This window comes from Thermobia domestica, chromosome 15 (assembly GCF_964235325.1).
Source record: "Thermobia domestica chromosome 15, izTheDome1.hap1.1, whole genome shotgun sequence".
Lineage (NCBI taxonomy): Eukaryota > Metazoa > Arthropoda > Insecta > Zygentoma > Lepismatidae > Thermobia > Thermobia domestica.
Genome location: NC_137468.1, coordinates 121,334,076 through 121,355,518, shown reverse-complemented (window position 1 = coordinate 121,355,518; position 21,443 = coordinate 121,334,076). Strand labels below are relative to the sequence as shown.

Below are 21,443 nucleotides of genomic sequence, written 5' to 3'. Positions count from 1 at the left end.
ATTTCAATTTTAGATTCTTTTTACTTTGGTATAATCTTTATGTTATTTAGAAAAAATTCAATTTATCTGGCGTCATCGGCAAAGTTTATTTACCACAATTTCTTATTTTAAACTTAAGACCAAGCTATTCGGATTCATGTCCAGGCAATTTTGTTAACAGTTTATGTTGTAGCTATTGTATCTCTTATATTATAAGCAATTACATCATAACAATCTTAGTGATAAAGTGTACTTGGCTATAAGGCTTCGACTATTATTATTATTATTATTATTATTATTATTATTATTATTATTATTATTATTATTATTATTATTATTATTATTATTATTATAACACGAATTGGTTAAAAGGAACTACAGAAAATTTTCGGAATTACATAACTCTTAGCATTGTTGCAAGCTTATCTCCATTATTTATCACATCTCCGGAACAATTTGAGATATCAAATTGCTCTATACTACATTATGATCTTTATATCCATTTAAAAATATATGATTGAACGTAGTATTTTCCAAAGCGGCTATAAGAAATAAAACATGTTTGATATAATATCGTACAATACTGTACTTCGAACATGAATTCCCTTCATTTAATAGTTTTAGCGCATTAATGAAACGATACCGCAATTCGTAATTTTCCATCAACTTCATTTTCTACGTCGTAAACAAAATAAACACTTCAATTATTGGTTGAAACCAGCATTCGATCCAGTTCTTCCAAAACATCGATGTTAGAAAAAAAGTTACAAGTCACAAACACATTTAATACAAACTGCAAAAACTTTCTTGTATTTTCATGTAGCATAGGCTTCAAGAACAAAATGAAATGTAGGAAGAGACAGATGAAATCAACACTTGGAGAATATATTATCTATTCTTGTAAAGTCGTGCATTTTTTTAAATTAATGTATCTTTCTTTTACCCTTCCTTGTAACTTGTTTTTATTTTAGAGTTGACTGCGTGATAAGAGTTAAAGCTGTCTCGTCTCTAGAAGGTGTTGTGGAAAGGATGTCTTGTTTCGGAAAATGTACTATTTCCATTTGGAGGAGTGTTGTCTCATCTCTTATCACGTCACGAATACTCTGTATCGTCCCGTCTCGTGAGAAACCCTATTTGCATGAAGATATAACTTAAAAGGTGTTAACACATACGTAACTGAGTGTTCCAGCACAAACCTAAAATTTTGTATATTCAACCAAAGTTAGTAACGAGGCCCTTAATGGTAGGTGGTAGAGCGCTCACTTCCGGTGTATGAGATTCCAAGTTCGATCCTAGCTCCTACCCAAGTGGGAATTGTGGGGGGAAAGTTTTGTGTATGAGTTTTCTCGGTATTCTTCCGTTTTCTGCTAATTTCTTCATTTCACAAGTTTGTTCGGTCTCGTCACTACTGTCTCCTTTAGACTTGTCTGGGACGTTCAAGCCAGAAAGAAGGAAAAGAACTTCAAAGATGCTGCGGCATTCAAGACATATATCATAATAATACTTAGGAGACATCACTATTTTTGCTCAACGATTGAAGTTGAGCACCCTATTCAACAGCGAGCCTGTTTGAGACGGAGACCTACCGTTTAACGTAGACTCTGAACCTCAAGAGTTTCGCCGGGGCTTTTCCGTCCCAAAGACGCGTATGCTAACTATGTACCACAAGGGAGCTCGTTCGTTGTTATATACAATGTTTGAATTCGTTTATCGACATTGTGGGTAAGTAAAATAACGCTCAACATGACACAGACTTCTAAAGATGCAATTATTCAAAATGATACATCGTCTTCTTAACCTCTCCCGCTCTGGTAACAGTCGTGAAAATAAAACTTTTAAATTAATAATTTTGACAACAACTAAATTAATGACGTATTTTGTGGGATACCTACAAGTAATCTTTCCGAACATTCGAGTAAAGTATTGAATGTGTCTAACAAGATATGTACAATGTCAGACATCTTCAAATCCATAAATGACTTCGTTAAAAGAGTTAATATAACATCGTCATACAAATTCACTTACGATGACAAACTGAAGGATTTAAGAACACAGTTACAACTATAGGGACTATACAATACTTCAAGTGGGCAACGATAAAAAAAAAAAGAAAATATAATAAATTGTAGTTAGTTTTGAGTTAAAATTAGAAGTCAAAAGTTTACATATTCCGCTCTGAAATACAACTATCAGATTAAAATTATATATTTAAAAAAAAAAAAATCCAGTGGAATTTTTTCGAACTTGAAACCACTAAACACGGTTTGAGGCGAGAAGAAAGCAAACATTCCCACAAGGGATGTTTCAGTTAGTTTCTTTGGAGATCATTCAAATGGGCTTGAGGGGGAATATCTCTCTCGTTCTCCAGTAATTCGCACCCTGGCCGTGCGTTATCATCCATCAAGAGGAAGGTGGGACCCACTGCACTCCTGGAAAGGCGAACATGCTGATGCAAAATGACGTCCCGATACACCTGACCTCTTACAGTTTCTCTCTCAAAGACATGCAGGGGTGTACGTGAACCAATCATAATCCCACCCCACACCATCAAACCATTACCTTCATACAGGTCCCTTTCAACGACATTATGGGGTTGGTATCTGGTTCGTGGTTCACGCCAGATGATAACACGGCGAGAATCACTGCTCAGACTATACCTGGACTCGTCCGTGAACATAACCTGGGACCACTGTTCCATTGACCATGTTCTGTGTTCTTGACACCAGGCTTTACGGGCTCTCCTGTGAACAGGGGCAAGTGGAATGTACCTTGCAGGTTTCCGGACGAATAAACCATTTCTGTTCAGTCGTCTGTAGACTATGTGACCGGAGACAACTGTTTCAGTGGCTGTGGCAAGGTTCCGAACAAGGCTATCTGCTGTACTCCGTGGCCGTCTGCGGGCACTGATGGTGACATATCGGTCTTCTTGTTGTGTTGTACACTGTGGGCGTCCCATATTGTAGCGTCTGGACACGTTTCCTGTCTGCTGGAATCGTTGCCATAATCTTGAGATCACACTTTGTGGTACACCCAGGGCCGGTGCTACGACCTGCTGTGTATGACCAGCTTCCAGTTGCCCTATTACTCTACCCCTCATAACGTCATTAATATGTGTTCTTTGAGCCATTTTCAACACACATTCACCATTAGCACGTCTGACAACATCTGCAAACTTACACGCTGCACCGTACTCTGAAGTGCACCAACACACCTCTGCGTATTTGGACTGCTACCAGCGCCACCGTGCGATGACCGCACCGCATGCACCACACCGAATGGTCAAATGCACGGCATGGTCATACCCCGATTTGATATCCAACCGAAAACCGCCCACCAGAGCGTTGTTTCACCATGTATCCGCATTATCCTTAATTTATGAGCACAAGTATATATATATATATATATATATATATATATATATATATGTGTGTGTGTGTGTGTGTGTGTGTGTACATGAAGCGAGAGAAAAACTTTTATCTCCTGATGTTATGCGAGTAATTATAAGCTGTACAAGATAGTGAAAAGAAAAGTGATTTATAAAGTGTAAATAAACGTTAGTTTTTTAAGGAAGTTTACGCACATATAATGCAACCATATACGTAATTGCGCAGTCTGGTATCAAACTAATGCTTTCAGGCCCAAGAAGTCAAAAAATATGTAGAACTCTTGATATTACGAATAGAGTAATATAATATCTGCAGGTACATTCTCAAACACGTAGGAAAACAATCCATTTATCATGTGGACCGAAAGCGTTCAATTAAAAATTGACATATATGGTTCACCCCAGAAAGTGGGCATTAAAGAAATAACGATCATGTCAATAGTGTAAAATACCCACGTTTGGAAAAATTTCTAATCATGTTTTTGAAAACTAATTTCATGATGCTGAGTCCAATAATGCTATTTTTTAAAAAAATACATGTAAAAAATACCTCCAGTTCTCTATAGACCTCATGGTATTTGAATGCCTTGGAAAAGAGGTCGAAACGGGCCTATAACGTCCCGTCTAGACCTCATGTGGGTATTTATCTACATCTATTTACGAACCAGACTTAAAATTTGACATTTTTCGTTACCCATAAACCTTTAGTTGAGGGCAGGGATACACCCAAGGGGACAAATTGGGGCTCGACCTCCCACATGACTTCCTGTTTCCCAAATGAAGTTCGACTGTTAGATCTTTACTTCAACATGTTTATTAAAGCAAAATAATGCATATAATAGAACAAATAGAAGTGCCAATTCTTTACATGGGAAGAATAAGGTTTAAACGAACATAAAAGTGGAAATTTGAATGTTATAGACACTGCCCCACTATAGAAACTGCCGAAGTTTTGGAAGGGCTGAAATACGTTTTTGATTAATTTCAATTAAAAGCTTATGTACCAGACTTCTTACCTCTAACTTAACAAATACTCACATAAAGCTTTATTAATAAAAAATTGGAAATTTGAATATTATAGAAATTATTACTTTTCCCCAATGTAACCTGAACACTCGAAACATGTATTCTCCTATTTTGATTAAAAGTTTAAATATCTAATCCCTCTCCTCTATCTCACATTTAGCAGTTTCACAATAAAGAGACGAAGTTCGTAAAATAGAATTTACCCTAATTTCGCTATTTCAGAGCGGAATTTTCTGAAAGAATGGAAATTCAACTTCCGTTAATTTTAATGGAGAGCTCAAATGCCAGGTTTTGTTTTTCCTAATGTCAGATTCTTCATTCTTTGAAAAAGATTTGAACCCCTTATATACATATTTTTAAAAATGCCTTCTTATGATTTGTTTTCGTGATGGAATCACGTGTCCAAATTTTGTTTCTACCTATAAGTATTCCTTTATGTTAATGAGTGAATTACTTGTACTATCGTATTTAATAATATTGATCTGAAGATAAAAATCTAAACAACGTCAACTCATAACAATTATGAATTTCCCAAATTCAATAATTAGTACAATACTGATCAGTGGCATAGCCATAAATATACTATACCAAAGAAAGTACTAATTATTGCATAACGAAAAAAAACGCTTACACACACACACACGTACACGTACACATATAGCAAACATTATGTGACGCTATCGGTTGAAATGTGGGACATATGGTCAGCCAGAGTGCTTCATGGGCTTTTGTGACACGAATTTTAGTATTGTATTTCATCATATAGAGGTGAGGCGAATTGCAGGTGAGACAGATAAGAAAGAAGTTAAATTGTTTCCAGTTTTCTGTAGTTACACAGTGTTGAAATACTGATGAACTTTGGTAAATAATAAATTAAACTTCCTGACGCTACAGCCATGAAAGACTATGACTAGCCACATGGCTCACATTCAACTGGGTGAGGAGTGACAGTGTATCGGTTCCCAGGCGCTATTATTTGTGGTTTTCTAGATCACAGTTCGCCACCTCTTAATTCACTAACAATGAAGTTAAACTAGATCTAAATAATAATATTATTTTTAAAGAAAAATAAACACCCACCTTCTTTTTAAGTGATGCAGACAGTTTACTATCGCATAACTATACGAGAGTGATCTTATCCTTTTCTTCGATTTTTCTCCATTTTTACTTACAAGTGTCGATAGGAGAAAAGAAAGTATGGTGATCGTAAAACAACTAAGATTTTGTTTATATGTCACTTATAACTCTACAATGTTGTACTAATCACTCGTTAGGAAAATGTTTAACAGGGTTCCTATTTATTGTTAGTATTTACTATATCGTCAAATATGACTCATGCGATTTTACTGACGTTACATTAACAAATTCCATAAATAACTCTACTACTTGCTAATCATTTGTAATTACAAAGTCTACATACGGTAGTCTGATTTGAGGCTGTTTTCTTCGAACAAAGTTTTGATAAAGAAAAGAAAGAAAGAAAAGGAAAGAAAGAAATGTCAGGAAAGAAAGAAAGAATTTTTCACAAATGTTTCAATAATACCGGTAGCATATTTTTGTTTAAGAAATCAGAGCGAAAAAGTTCAGTGCGGTGGTCCGTAAGCAGTAAATATATACCATGGGGGTGATTGGATGTAAATAAAGAAAACTAAAGCGTTCCTTTGGTGTAAACAACTTGTATTCCACTTAAAAACTAACAGTTTTATGTGGCTTAGAAAAAAATATACCTTTATTTACGCAAAATAAGAAGTAACTTATTTCTAAATCTCAATGATATTTGAATGCCTTTTCAAGCCTTCCCGTTATTGTTTATAGCATAGCAGATTGTCCTGTGAATTTAATCCAAAATGTATCACATACGAAAAAACTATAAGCGGTCAAAACTTTAGCCGAAAATGTAAAAAAATAAAATAAAATAAAATAAATAGAAAAGCCAAGAGATCAGGCCCTGATATTCAAACAAACATAGTAATAAGACTAACACTAAATAACTATAAACTATTGCAATAGAACAAGTGTTGGAACTCTGGATAGATAAACAGATCCTATTTACAGCATCAGCACTATTGGCATACGCAACGGCCACTAGAGACTTAAGTTGAACAAAATAGCTTAATAAACACAATGCACTATGAAACTAAAGTGTACACCATAAAAGACAAAGATAGCACAGCATTTCAATGAATTCTAAGCAAAAAATGTTCACTTAAGGCATTCCTCCCATTTACCCCCGCACCATGCGCCCAATTAACCCCGTGGAGGTATTTGGAAGGAACAAATTTTAACAAAATTTTAACTGCCTCACAGTGAGGATTCAAGATTGCTGCTCTTCACGGCACCATCCTTAGGAAGTTTTTAAGCAGCAGGAAAAATTCTGGCTCAAAACATTAATAGATGAGCGATTTATTGTAACTCAAACCAAAACACATACACACTTGAAACTCGGTTCCAAATATGTCATTTCTCAACAAATCAGTTTTTGGTTTTTTGTCATTATTACACCCTCTCAAAATTCACCTAAGCTTTTTTTTTTTTGTAATCAACATCTACCTACCCAAAATTTGTGTCATTAAATTCCATAGAAATATACTGAAATGCAAAATATTTATATAAATTATTAAAAAGTTTTCCGCCCAATTACCCCCTTCTACTCTCTCCCCAAAATATATACCAAAATGATTATTAATGTTTAAAAATATGTTTTAGTGTACCATTGCACAAAAATGAGATATACCTAACTAGTTATATGTATGCATCAATATAATGCATTGAACTGAACAAAACCACATGTTTGAAGGTAAATTCTTATGCGTAGTATCTAGAAAATCGAGAAAAATGCTTTTGTAGTGATGAAAACTATGCGGTTCTTTAACCAAAATGACAGTGTTTAATTTTACTGAAAGAGATAGTTCTTGGCTTGCGTAATGTATGAGTAGTTTAATGCACTGTTAACTAGCAAATTGTAGATCTTCGTATTTTTCGAAGTGACACACACACTCTTTTACACACATAGGATTACTACTTATAACTTAACCTTACAATTCAACTATGCCATATGCTTTTATTTTCTATTATACTTGCTCATTCTTTAGGTCATAATCCAGTTCTCGAAAACGATACTGGGATACTAGTTTCTGATATTCTTTCTAATGTGTTGATTTTAGCCAATCTGAATCAAGGACGTGCATCTTTTAAATTCCAGACAAGACGAAACAGTTGTCTCCCAAACAGAGAAAATAAATTAATTGCATCTCCAATCAATCAATAGGCGTGGGAGATTCGAGTTCGATCTCCGGTGGGGGGCTGCGATGGCTCAGTGGTAGAGCGTTCACCTCTGGTGCATGGGGTCACGGGTTCAAATTCTGCTCCCGCTAAGTGAACTTTGTGGTGGACAAACACCGTGTGCATGGGTTTTATTGGGGTTCTTCCGTTTCCTCCTTCTTTCTTTATTCCACCATTTCATTCATTTCTCACAATCACCGTCCCCTTTTGCCTAACCGGCATAACTGTGGGACGTAAAACTCAAAGATTTCATTTTTTTTTATATCCGGTGGAAGTTCATGCGGTTTGGATCCCACAATAAGTGCACGTTTTATGTAGCCTCAATACTCAAAGAGACGCTAAACACAAACCAAATCAATAATAGCAGTATCGCGTTTCCTCTAAAATAAGATCGAACCTATTTTTAGGTAACCAAAGGACGCATTCCGGTTTTTATCAATTTATACAAATATCGAGGCTTTTATATACCCAAAAGATAAATTCGGGTTTTATCTATTTATACAAATATAAATATAGTATCTTTCTACATGTATTATGAGTAAATCAACCATTTTGAGTTCTGCAACTACTGGGCCAGAGTATGACTTAGCGTGTTTGCACACGATACCGACAAAATCGGAGGAAGCCCCGATAATATCGGTGTCGGTGTCGGCGTACTTTGCACACGTCGCCGACAATATCGGTGGAAGCCCCGACAATATCGTTGCCGGTGATGAGTGAAGTAAGCGACACACACAATATATTCTGCACTGCTTCTAAAAATCTGAAGAGGTGTGGAGAACGGTACAAAACAGAAAAAATAGGCCTATGCCTAAACATGTTTAGATTTAACAGTGCCGTTTTAAATATATGTCGTAAACATACTATTTTTGTTTCGATGAGAATTGATGCTGCGGTACATTGCAAACTATATTAGTTTTTAATTTTTGTTGAAACACTGTTACATATTGTATGTATGTATATTATTTTGTTTTCCATGCAATTAACACTAATGTCATAGTAGATTAAATTATAAGATTCGAATTAGTGATTTTGTTTTACATTGCTCCATACATAGTGGCGCAAATCCCGGGGGGATGAAGGAAACGTGTCCCCTCCAATCTTGGAACTGGGGAGATTGCCCCCCCAATAATCCGATTAGAAATGTGTTTTTTAAGGGAGAAATTTGATTATTTGTGTCCGGTCGCCAGAAAGGAAAGTGAGATGAAATTAATGTCCACTCAGAATAAGCCTCAAAAGTGCCCGCCTCCCAATGTTGAAGACAACTCTGCTCCCCTGATCCTCCATGGCATTGTTTCTCGACTGATCTTACCCGTCCCCCTCCCCAATGTTGAAGACAGATTTGCGCTGTTGCATACATACCTGTCGTTTCTCGTTTCTTTTTGTCCATGAACTCAAAATCCTGGGCAAGGCTTGCATAAACTTCTCGCCATGCTTTTTGTTTTTCAATTCTGTCCTTGAAAGAGTATGTTATCTTATCCCATATGCAAGGTCTACATTACACAATTTTAATGTGGGTTAAAATATGGAATGGAAAAATTCTTGCCATCTCTAAAAGTCTAAGCAAATCTAGAAAGGTAAGAATGCAATAATACACAACCTTTTAATCCAGTCACTGTAGCTAAACTGCAGAACTCTATGAGGGGGTTGATCCCGGTGCAAAGGGGAGTGGATACATAGTTTTGGTCTTTGTTTTCAATTGCCATTCCACAAATTCTTTTAAAAAATGGAGAATTTGGGATAGTTTTGGGAGTGAGGAAAAAATCTGCAACAAGTGAAGCATGAAGTTACATTCCTATTGTTGAGATCGCAATCAAGAAAATGCCAAATGAGTCACTTGTCCTTGAAGCTTTGCTAAGAGTGTTTGATTGTGCTGGTTTCGTTACAAAATAATAATAATTCTACTTTGACTTGTCAACAAATATTCTATTCAATCATTGCTTATTGAGTGGGACCGAGAAAAGTGATCTTGCACACAATTCTGATGAAAATAAAAGGAAGTAATAATAATCAGGATTTTTTTCCATATGCTTATGTTCACACAGGCACGTAGCTAGGATTTCGTGAAGGGGGGGGGGGTCCGCGACATGAAATATTGTGGTCATCACACCAGGGGCTTGATTATTCTAAACTATTTTCTGGAACATATATTGGTTCTTTTAGCCAGGATTTCGTAACAGGGGGGGGGGGGAGGTTATGAAATTCTGAAGGCCCAGGAGATCGATCAATCTAAACTACTTTATTATCAACATGTATTGGTTTGTTAGGACAATAAAATGAGGATATGTTGGTAAGTATTTTAATAAACTATGAAGAAATCTCGAGTAAAATAATAATAAAAAAAAGTATTGAAAAAGATTTTACAATATGTACGTCCTTCCTCTGTTTATTCAAATATAACAATTTTCCTTTCATTATGACCTCAACTATTATAAAATGCACATACTCAACAATGTCTTATAAACTATTTTACAATATCTGCATTCCTTTCTCTGTTGAATTAAATTCTAACAGAAATTTCTTTCCACATATTTTTTTGTTTTTATTATTCCGTCAGCTACTGTCGGTTCCAAATGACAGGTTATTAAAGGAGCAGTAGAAAATTGTTCTTGAAATAACATGTTTGATACTGCAAGGATGCGATGACGAAAAACTATGATTTTAAAAAAAATGGCCACACTGTCACACAACGGCACTATGCTTTTGGAAGCTTAAAATCTCCCTAACTAGTAGCAGAATCTGAGAATTCCGTAACTTTTCTAGAAATTTCAAATTCCGTGACTCTTCCAGAATACCTCGCTTACCTCGCCACCATGTATTGCAAGAAATACAAATCTCCTCATAAGAAAGAGTAACCAAAAGGTTCCTGCATGTTTTTTTTTTTTTTTTATAACGCTGATCCTTCTTTTTCTCATTTCATTTTGTTTCATCCTTCCTTATTTTTATTCTCATTTCTGGTCTCGAAGGGGGGGGGGTCCGGACCCCTCGGAGCCCCCCCTGGCTACCTGCCTGGTTCACAGTGTATCAAACTTTGAAAATTACGCTTAAATTAATTTCCAAAATGTATTAAAATTTAAATGCATTAATAGATTTAAAAATATACCATCAAAGTGTGTGTGTGTGAGAGAGAGAGAGAGCTGAGAACGCTGAACAACCTCTCTATCTATTACCGTTGATGTCCTATGGCCATCAGTGTTGAAACCGAAAGCGATTGATTTCAACCAATTGCGATTTGAATACAAAAAATATTTCATTAATCACTCAGATAACTGGATTTTAAAGTTCTAATACCAAAAAATGAAATCACTACAATGACAATAGTAAAGTCTACCACCATATAATTCTTTACGAATATGGTCTTATATATGCATAATATAAACTACATACACTACATCAATTGATGGTTAAAAAATAAAGAATTATTCTTAACATGTTGTGTGGAGTTTAGAAAATCTGCTAGCAAACAGTGTCAAAATTGAGATTATGTTCTGCAACAACTTATAAAACTTTGAAGTGTTATCCAAAGCTTCATTACCAAATAAGCTTCATTTATAATAGCGAAGAAAAACCCAGTGCTAGACGTCGAGTTGTGTTGATTTTGAGTTTAACGTCCCTTTCAGCAACAAGACTATAGTAGTTTAAGACGGTAGTTCTAAACGAAGTGTGGTGTCATTTGGGAGTTTTCTAGTTAAATAAAACTATCACTCCACATTGATTTCAACTTCTCTCCAAGTAGCTCAGAGAGAAAACGTGGTTACGTTACAGTCACCGGTAAATAGAATTGGAAAGTATGGGCACAAATGGTTAAAAGATAATTTGCAAGAAATCTTTATTTTAAAGTATCCATCATAGTATCTGTGTAACCTCTACTAAAACTGCTTTTAGTACATCAGAACGTACTACAATAAAATAAAGTTAAGTTATCCACTTATTTTTGATTTACAATATATAGAAACATGAAATTTCGTATTTTACTCTAGTGTATAATTATGTTGTTAATTTAAGCCTCAGTTACTGTACGGACGAATTAATGAAATATCGAATTGGACCAAATACACTGATTGAAAATGATTTAAGAACACATCGTATAAATTATCCGCTCCGATAACATACGTACCACAGAATGTGTGTCTGTAGACGGCATGCTATTCCTAGTTTGAAGTACTGACTGATTATAGTGTCTGTTCAGGGCTGTGTTGCTTCCAGATTGAAAATTGTCAAACAATGTAACAACTGTGAAATAGAGTTGTGAGATCTTATGTTTCTTTCGTAAGCTTTACGTTTTTCTAGCACGTTTTGCGTTATACATTTTTATATTTCCAACGAAACTATTTCTTCCGATTTTAATATATAAAAGAAATTATAATCCTGGACAGCTGAAATATCTTTTTAAATCTTACTATGATTATTTAATAAGAGAAACTGCTTTCTCTCTCAATGTTAACAATGCAACCGAACGATGTAACTTAGTACTAAAAGGTTGCTTTCTTCTTTCCTATTTAACTAGCGTCGCAGTTTCATGTTTAAGAATAATTTCCTTTAAGCATCATGTAAGCTTAAGCACCTCAGCACCATACTATCTCGAATATATTATAGTATCAATCGATCGTAATAAACTGATGCCATGAACTGAAACTACTGCGAACTAACAAAAACAGAAATAAAAGTGGTTGTGAATTTCAATGTTTTGTAAAGGGTTTTGAAAATGTACAAGAATGTGGGATTTTTAAGATATGCAAAATTTTCATGAAAATTCAAGTTAAAGGGAACAAAATCTATAGTTATGTAACATTGTTGGTTGAGCTTGAGCTTAGCGTGCATTTGAGCACTGAGGCTATGTAAGACCTATAGAGAAACGTGGGATCTAAACAACATGGGCTTCCGCAGGGTATTTTTGTGTGCTTTTTATGTTTGTAACATTGATAAGGAAACTGTCAAAGCTTCCAACCAAATTATTCTACGTTACTATGTGAAACCATATATGTTTGTTATATGTAAATTCTGAATATCTCATATTTTCCGTTTTATATCCCCAAATATCAGACAACTCTAGCGTGAATCCGTGTGGACTCAAGCAGCAGCTGCCATAGCAGCTATAATCCAGTAACCACATATGTAAGCGCATCACCACTAAACAATTGATTGTCAAATGCAGGTTTACCTTCAGTGTTTCTTCTTGACAGATGGTCATTACTAGGGCAACCCAAAAGCATAAAAAGCATAATAGCAATTTACACATATAGTTGCTTAAGGGTCCAGAAGAAACTAATTTTAAAAGCATAATAAAGCATAATCTTAGAAATTAAAGCATAAAGCATAATTTAAAATATATAGCACAATTATTGGAAAATTCTGTTTAACTGCAAGTATAGCATACTGTATTAATATTTTTTAGAACCAATATTTACAATGCAAAATCATTGAGAACATAACAATGCCACAATGAAAAGCTTATTTTTATTTCTGTAAACTTTTCGGTGTAAGCCTTTGGTTTTGAGAAAAAAAAGGTAAAAAAGAAAACTTTCCTCCAACAATGAATAGTACACAAGAACTTCACACTATATTGTTATGTGTACCTCTTGAACTTCGGCACTTTCTGTACTTTTTGGTGGCATATTTTACTTTCCCTTTTCTATATGTTCACCTCTAAGGCGCACACAAAAGATTTTAAAAAATGACTCGAGTAAAGCATATCTCTTTACAGTGCATTAAGTAGAAAGTTCTTTAAATATGAAAGAAACTGGTTGCATAAAATATAAATAAATAGATCAAGATATTTAGAATATTTAATGTAAAGTAAATATTATACATTATACACGATTAATGTAAACCAATGATTGAAATTAACAATAAAGCATAATAAAGCATAATTTGGAAAAAAATAAAGCATAATTAAACTAAAAATAAAGCATAATGTGGGTTGCTCTAGTCATTACCTATAGAACACTTTTGGTGATGCTGCAATTCAGCGATAGGACTTATTATCGTGTACGTAAACGTCTAGGTCAACACTACAGCCCAGCACTTGCTATACAGGACTCAATCTGTTATTGTCATATAGATGACAATAAGGTACGTATTTTTCTGCTCTCTGGTCTACATTAAGGAGAGTATGATCAATGGGCTACATACTCGAGACGCAGACAACCCTGTTCTCCGCACTTACCTGAACATTCTCCGATACCCAGTCTTTCATCAGATCAACAGGAGTTCTGATACCACCTGAGTAATCCAATGTGCTGTAATTAGTGCGCCTTGCGCCCTGCCATTTAAATATCCAAATTAAAGCCTTATTAAAAATGTGATGGACATAATGCTAGCTAGACTTCGGCACCAAACATTGCCTAGCTCTGCAACATGCATAGTGGATGTGAAATACATATTTACTCGGACACTCAGCATCTATGCGACTGGCTACCCATCTAAATAGCTGCTTATGTGATCGACTAAATTGCTTTAACGTATTATTAAGTTAGTATTGCATGAGCTCTAGTATAACATGTTCCGAATTTTCCATTGGAGTTATGTTGAGGGATAACGAGCTCATTCATCACTTTCTCCTTGCGTATCATTTTTGGGCCAGATATGTAACTATTTATTGATATTCTTAAACCCGTTTCTATCAGTGTAATTGGATATCAACAACAAAAATATTTGTAAGAATGAAGATTCTACCATCATAGTTGTTAGTTCAAGAATTTCTTTTATTATCAGTATAAAACTAATTATGACCAACATGTTAATCAAAATATTTTCATTCGTTATTTTCTTTCAGCTAGTTTGACTGCCGTATCAATTTCCCTGGGCTGCCTATTTTCTGGTTGGCTGATGGAAACATTTGGTCGTCGCAGAACATTGCAAATTCTTTGCATTCCGTGTGTCTTTGGCTGGACATTGATTGCGGCTGCAAGTGACGTTTCAATGTTATACATTGGTCGATTTCTGGTTGGCGTGGGAGGTGGAATGGTGGATTCCTCATGCCAAGTATATATTGGAGAAATTGCTCAACCTGACTTGCGAGGAACTTTAGCTGCTTCTCCTTCTCTCAGTTTCACTTTTGGTGTTCTCCTAGTCTATATTTTGGGATACTTGATGTCATGGCAATTCACCGCTGCAATCTGCACTGCTTTTCCTATTATAGCGTTTCTAATGTTGCTTACTGTTCCAGAGAGCCCTTATTGGCTTATAAGAAATAAGAGAACAACAGAGGCTGTAGAATCTCTACAATGGTTACGAAGCGACAAAGCGATAGGAGAAAATGAAGTTGAAATAATTTTAGCGTACAGCGGAGAGCAAAATGTTAAAATATCTTTGAGGAAACTTTTTCGTGAGTTACTTGCATCTTCCACTTTGGAACCTTTTATAATAATGTTGCCCTTTTTCTTTTTCCAGCAATTCTGTGGAATGAATGCTGTCGTATTTTATACAGTGACCATGTTTCAAAAGACTGGAAGTAAATTGAATGGAAATTTATCTACAATAATTATTGGCTTTACAAGGGTTATTATGACCGTAATAACTTGTATTCTTCTTCGTCACTGTGGCCGTCGTTCATTGTCTTTGGTTTCTGGCCTTGGCATGACTGTAGCAATGGTGGGTTTAGGAACATATTTGTATATATCAGGAATAGAAGATTCAATGACCCTAACTGAAACGGGCGGAAGCCTTATTCCTCTTCTATGCCTAACGTTGTACATCTGTATGAATACAGTAGGGTTCTTTGCAGTGCCTTGGGTGATGATGAGTGAAATATTTCCGAGTCGTTGTCGAGGACTTATAAGTGGTATTACTGCGTCAATTGTATACGTATTTGTGTTTATAGTTGTTAAGTCTTACCCATTTCTCCTGGATTCTTTAGGCCAACAGACAGTTTTCTGGCTATACGGTGGTATTTCCTTCCTAGGATTTTGTTACGTTCTCTTCGTGTTGCCAGAAACTAAAGGAAAGACCTTGTATGAAATTGAAGTATATTTCTTAAATAGAAGATCAAGAAAATGTGTATACGAAAAGTAAAGTTTTCATAAACACCACAGAAACAACAGAGTTTGGCTTCTTATGAGTAAATAATACAAAATCTTACATGAAGCACATACCGAAGTCCAAATATTCTGTACATTTACGTTCCTTACATTCTAACACACACATATGGAAGCAGAAATTAAGATATTCACTAATACAGAACATTTTTCTACTACACTCAGATGTAAGCTACAATAAACATTACATCACCATGAGATTAGCAAGGAAATGAAAAGACTTTTCATGCGGCAGTACACCATGAATATACATTATAACTACAAGTGGTAACAATATCAAAATGTAACTTCAATGTTAACTATGAAATGTATGACTACACTCATTAGCTTTAAATTCATATATATTTCTAAAACATTTTGTTTCAAAGAATGTCATTAGGTATTTAATTTTTCCAAGAGTATTTATATACTTATATTAATTGTATCCTTAACATTAACTTAAAAAATGTTGGGATTAATGCAAATTAATCCATTAGGAAAAGTACTCTATAGTAGAAGGAAAATATTTTTGAGATATCGAAGTTTATTTTATTATTATGAACATCAAACTACCTTGTTCTTGACATATAATAAAGTTTAAAAGAAGTATATTTTATGTTTATTATAACTACGTACGCTCTTCCTTAGTTATTAGAAAAAATACCAAACTTGGGCAGAATTCTTGATAACTAACAATGTAAAATATCAAAAGTATAACTACCTTAGTGAACGTCAGTGGTATACGCCGCAGTATATGTTGTAAATCAGTGGGGTATGCCGAATTTAATCATGGTGAATTGAAGATTCGAATTTTGTATCACTTCAGGTGTTCATATACTTAATGTAGTAAGTATTCGCTTTCGCATAAAATCTTGCTCAAAGTTTGGTAAAACAAGGAACATTCTTGCGGGTGCCATTGCTTTAAGAATAGAAACAATGAAACTTTTACCCACTAACAAAATGCAGGTTGTATATAAATCAATCTTCGGATTCATCAGCTATGAACATATGGTTACCTTCTGCATAATTTCTATGGATTCTTTACATTATATTTTATATATCTAGAACAAAAGTGTTACAATGTAATAATAAGAAATTCTCATTGTTATAATCGTCATCCACTCGGAGACTTGAGAGACGTAATCTACTTTTTTTCACGATAATTTTTTTTCGCGTCTTTTGAGCGATTACCATTGATGACGCTCAGCTTCCCCTCATAGAGAAAAACCAAATAACATCGACCTTGCAGAAAACAAACACACATACGCTCTCACCTACAAGATTATTTATATGTAAAAACTGAGTAAATAGCAACCAATAATTTCCAATGCTAACTACCAATGATTATTAGAAGTATCATAACTAATGATGGACAAAACCAGTGTTTATAAAAACCAGAAACCGTTTTCTAAAAAACTGAAATCCGAAAACCGACATTTCAGTTTTCTCCAAATCCGGCTGGTTTCCACCGAAACCGGTTTTGGTTTTCTCCATAAACCGGTTTGGTTTCTCACCGAAACCGGTTTCGTTTTTTTTCCAAAACGTTCAGTTTTCTTAAAAAAAACGATTCGGTTTTCACCGAAACTGGTTTCGGTGAAAACTGTTTTGAAAAACACATAAAACTATTTCCCTAGAAACGGAATTGGATTCCGGACAACAACGAAGCACTATTCTGGTCAGAAATAGAACCAGTATTGGAAAAACTGAAAACGGTTTCGGCGAAAAATCGGTTTTTGGAAAATTTTTAAAAACCTATTTCGGTTTTTCTAAAAACCAGAAACCGAAAAACCGGTTTTCGTGAACACCAATAATCATAACACCAGGTAATAAGGCATCAAAGAAGGGTAAAACAACAGAAACATCATAATTGAAGGATTCCGATTGCAGCTTCACTTTCTTTACACTCTACTGCCAGGGATCCGTTCTCATTAATTTGGGATTCACTTATTCTTCTAGATACTTCGAAGTCCTTTACAAGGATTAGTATCTTTACTCCTTCATCCATGACTACATGAACCAGGATGCCAATATTATTACCAGCATGCACAACTCTTGTTCCTCTCGAAAGTATGCTCAAATCCATTCAAAGCAATGGAATATAAAATGTACGCTCCGAACCCACAGTCGCTTGCTTCAATTGTTAATTTTCGATTAAGAAGCCCTTAAAAATGGCACACATATTATATTGTCGCATGTATCAATCCGACAAAATTTACAGAGAATTCTAGTTCATTAAGAATCGGGGTTCACCAACATTTCAACAGGTTCTGTTGTCTTCGAGGATTCAACAATCTCTAAATTTATTGGGCATATACCTTTAGCAGATAAAAGTTTATCATCCAGATTATTACCCCCTGCCGTAAGTGTCGGTGGACTACCGATGGGCAACTAGAGATATCTCGCCAAAAATTGGCGACCTCGCAGCGACGATCCGCGGTGGCCCCACTTCCGTTTTGAAAATTATACCACCAGCGGCAGAGACGCGACGAAACGCTAATGAACAACGAAATTACTCCCCCAAAATATGTTAAATCGCCTATATGCGTAATTTGTTACATTAAGGAGAGTCCACGAAACACACACAAAGGAACGCGCCCCGGGCTGGGCGCGAACCACCAACCTTTGGATTACTAGGCGCGTGCTCTTCCGACTTTTTTTTATTAAGACTTTATTGACAATTTAATTACAGTTACATTTGGCAGTTAGAAAAGTAATACAGGAGCAATGTATTTGAAAAAATATATAAAAGTAAATTGCAAAAATAAATTAAAAAATAAAAAATAAAGAAAGAAAGAACAATTGACAATTATGAATAGTAAACACAAGTGTTATGAAGGTAAGGCGATCAAATTATTGCAAAGAGTTTATAGTCATTACATTGGGCTGTTCTTCAGTCGATACAAAATAAGATGGATTAAATATAGATAACAATTTACAATTAAGAGAAGTAGATACTAGTTTATGAAGCTAGGACAATCAAATAATTTGCGAAATGTTTTTGTTTATACTGCACAGGAATTTTCTGCACTTGGTGTCAGAGATAAGACGAATACACATTGACATGATACGGTCGATGTGTGGTAAGCACATATAGAAGAGTATATACAGCGAGCCAAATTACACTATTTTTTGCTTTAGGAAAATAATTAAAATCAGGATAGATAATAATATTGGTAGCCGTAAAGTAGTGTGGAGACAAGCGAAAATCTTACTTACAAGTAGGCTAAACTGTTGCCAGATATTTTGAATCATTGTTCAATATTGTAAGCGATGCTCAAGAGTTTCCGACTTGGCCACGGAGACGATGGAGAAACGGTCGCATGGAGAGGCATAAATCGTTGAGATATTTTTAATTTAGCTAATCAGAGTGCTCCTATAACCGTGTATATTCAACAATAACCGTTTGAGATTAGATAAAATCCGTTCGCCATGTAATTTTATAACAAAATGACGCGCATCTATTTACTTTTTTTAATGGTTTTTCCATATTCACTTTCAAATGATCGGCTACAGTTGTCATCTAAATTCATACAATTATACGCACTCATCTCAAGATTTTTCATTTGATGTAGAGGCAGGAATTACTCTTGGTCCCCGTAGCTCACTTTAGGAAAAATTCGTCAGGAAAAATAATATATAATAATAACCGCATGCACATGACTGGAGATAGTTCGTGTTGGTCCCTTCGCGATTCTCCGCTACGAATCGATTAGGCGCAGGCCAGAATGAAGTCCACTCTGCTACGTAGTGGTAACTTCAATACCCCGACTCTAGATATCTCTTTTGACTGGACGAAACCCTGCAGTCAGTGGCACACTAGCGGTAGTCCCTCAACGAGTCGCTATAGCAACGATCGACATTTACCGGCAAGTGGGCCACTAGGTGTTGGCGACGTTTGCGACATGAGGTAGTTAACTATTTAGTCACCAAATTAACACAACAGTTTATATCAACATAGATCGGAAGTTTCATTCGCCCAAAGTCTTCAGTCATAACAGAGATACAGATCCGTATAGCTGGTGCATTCGACCATACGACTGAATTTGTTGAACCACATTTCGATGAAGTTGTCACTGACAATGAAAGATTGGAACCACAATCGGATCCTACTAAATTTGCTCTCTACGCTGCCTTGCCTTTTTGTAGATGTATTACTATTGATATTAGTATGCTATTTTAGTACTGAGGGATTATTTCTCGAATTATTTTTCATCTCAACTCCAGAATATAGGGGAGAGGGGGAACATTAGTACACGGAGCACATAGATACGAGGTTGATTTTTCCACTGTGAAGAGGTAAATGGACAACAGTTTGGTGTTAGCAACATTGGTGACAAACGAACATCGTGAGGCACAGTTGATGAATGGATGCAACGTTCTTTTCTCTGTGCAGAAAAAAAACTTGATTTCTTATAGCAAAAGTAAGTTTTCACTTATGTCTTTTTAACCTTATATTTGTAATAAGCACTGGATTTTTGAAAACTTATGAATGTGGCATGAAAGTGTAATTCTTTTCAAATAATTTCATTTATCTGGAATTGTCCTGCGCGGAGTAATTTTTCAGTTATAGGAATTAATGATCCTGCAGTTCGGTTGAGGCAAATTAGTACACATGCATGTGGGGTGGATTGGTACGGATCAATGTGCCCCCGCTACTCTGTACTAATCTACCCCTTCCATTTGTAATTATAAGGGTAGACCACTCTTTGTGCATTTCCCATGTATCAGTTTTCGTTGTGATTAACATCAAGTAGAAAAAGTTACTAATAATATAGGCTATTTCTTGTGTTATCGCTTGATTTCCGTAATCAAAGCATAAAGATAACAAAAATAATATGGAAACCTTTCCTATTATTATATTTCCGACTTTCCGGAACAATAGGTATAGACGATAGGTACAAACACATTCGAATGGAAAATTATTTAACCATTTAGGAGCCTTGATAGCAAATATGTAAAGATTCTTTCCCCAATAACATGCGAGTGATTTTAATAGACACATGTCTAACAAAATCAACCTCAAATATATATTTGTACATGGACGCTAAAAGCCAGCGTGTAGTAAGCGTCATATTTATTCAACTTTCAGCAACCTATTTGAAAGTTATTCGGCGAAGTACTTGAAACTTTAATACTATAAAGGTAACCAATAAAGTTCTGTCGCTTTTTGTGGAGGTTTGTGTTCAAGTGGCCCTCACACCGTGAATTGAATACGAATGGAGATAAGGCGGAGGTCAGTTGTTGTTGTGGATATGCCCAACATACTACCTGATTGTGGCAGTTCAGTTACACAGCGAACTCGCATAAGGACAGAGTAAACATGGAACCTCCACAGAGAGCCCTAAGGACGAGTAAGTTGTACGAGTTCAAACTGGGATCAAACGCAAGGGACAAGATATGCCAGGCCTTTTGTGGGAATGTCGTGAATACGCGGACAGTGCAACGGCGGTTTAACAAGTTTAAAAACGGCAACGAAACACTGGAAGACGCACCACGTGCCGGAAGACCAACACATGTACAAAATTAAGACCTTCAGGCAGCAATTAAGGCGAATAGTGGCCAGAAATGTGAGGAACTGAGATTACAATTCAGTGTGAGTGAAGAAAACGTTCGGCAGCGCCTCCATCAACTTGCAAGGCAATACAAGTTTGGTCGATGGGTTCCACATGATTGGATCCGAGCCAGAATGCAACGCGAGCAGATATCTGTGTTTCTTTGCTTTCTTGTCTAAGGAAGGAGAAATTTCTGGACGGATG

The 21,443-nt window shown here is 35.6% G+C and overlaps 1 protein-coding gene across 1 annotated transcript in view; it reads left to right on the top strand.

The window, feature by feature from the left end:
- LOC145671221 (facilitated trehalose transporter Tret1-like) overlaps positions 1-16,290 on the top strand; it is a 587,170-nt gene extending 570,880 nt beyond the window's left edge. The window contains exon 4 of the mRNA XM_081740103.1: positions 14,448-16,290. Within this exon, the coding sequence (XP_081596229.1) occupies positions 14,448-15,685 (1,238 nt within the window). The 3' untranslated portion in view covers positions 15,686-16,290. The remainder of the gene's footprint in view (positions 1-14,447) is intronic.
- Positions 16,291-21,443: the final 5,153 nt, after the last annotated feature.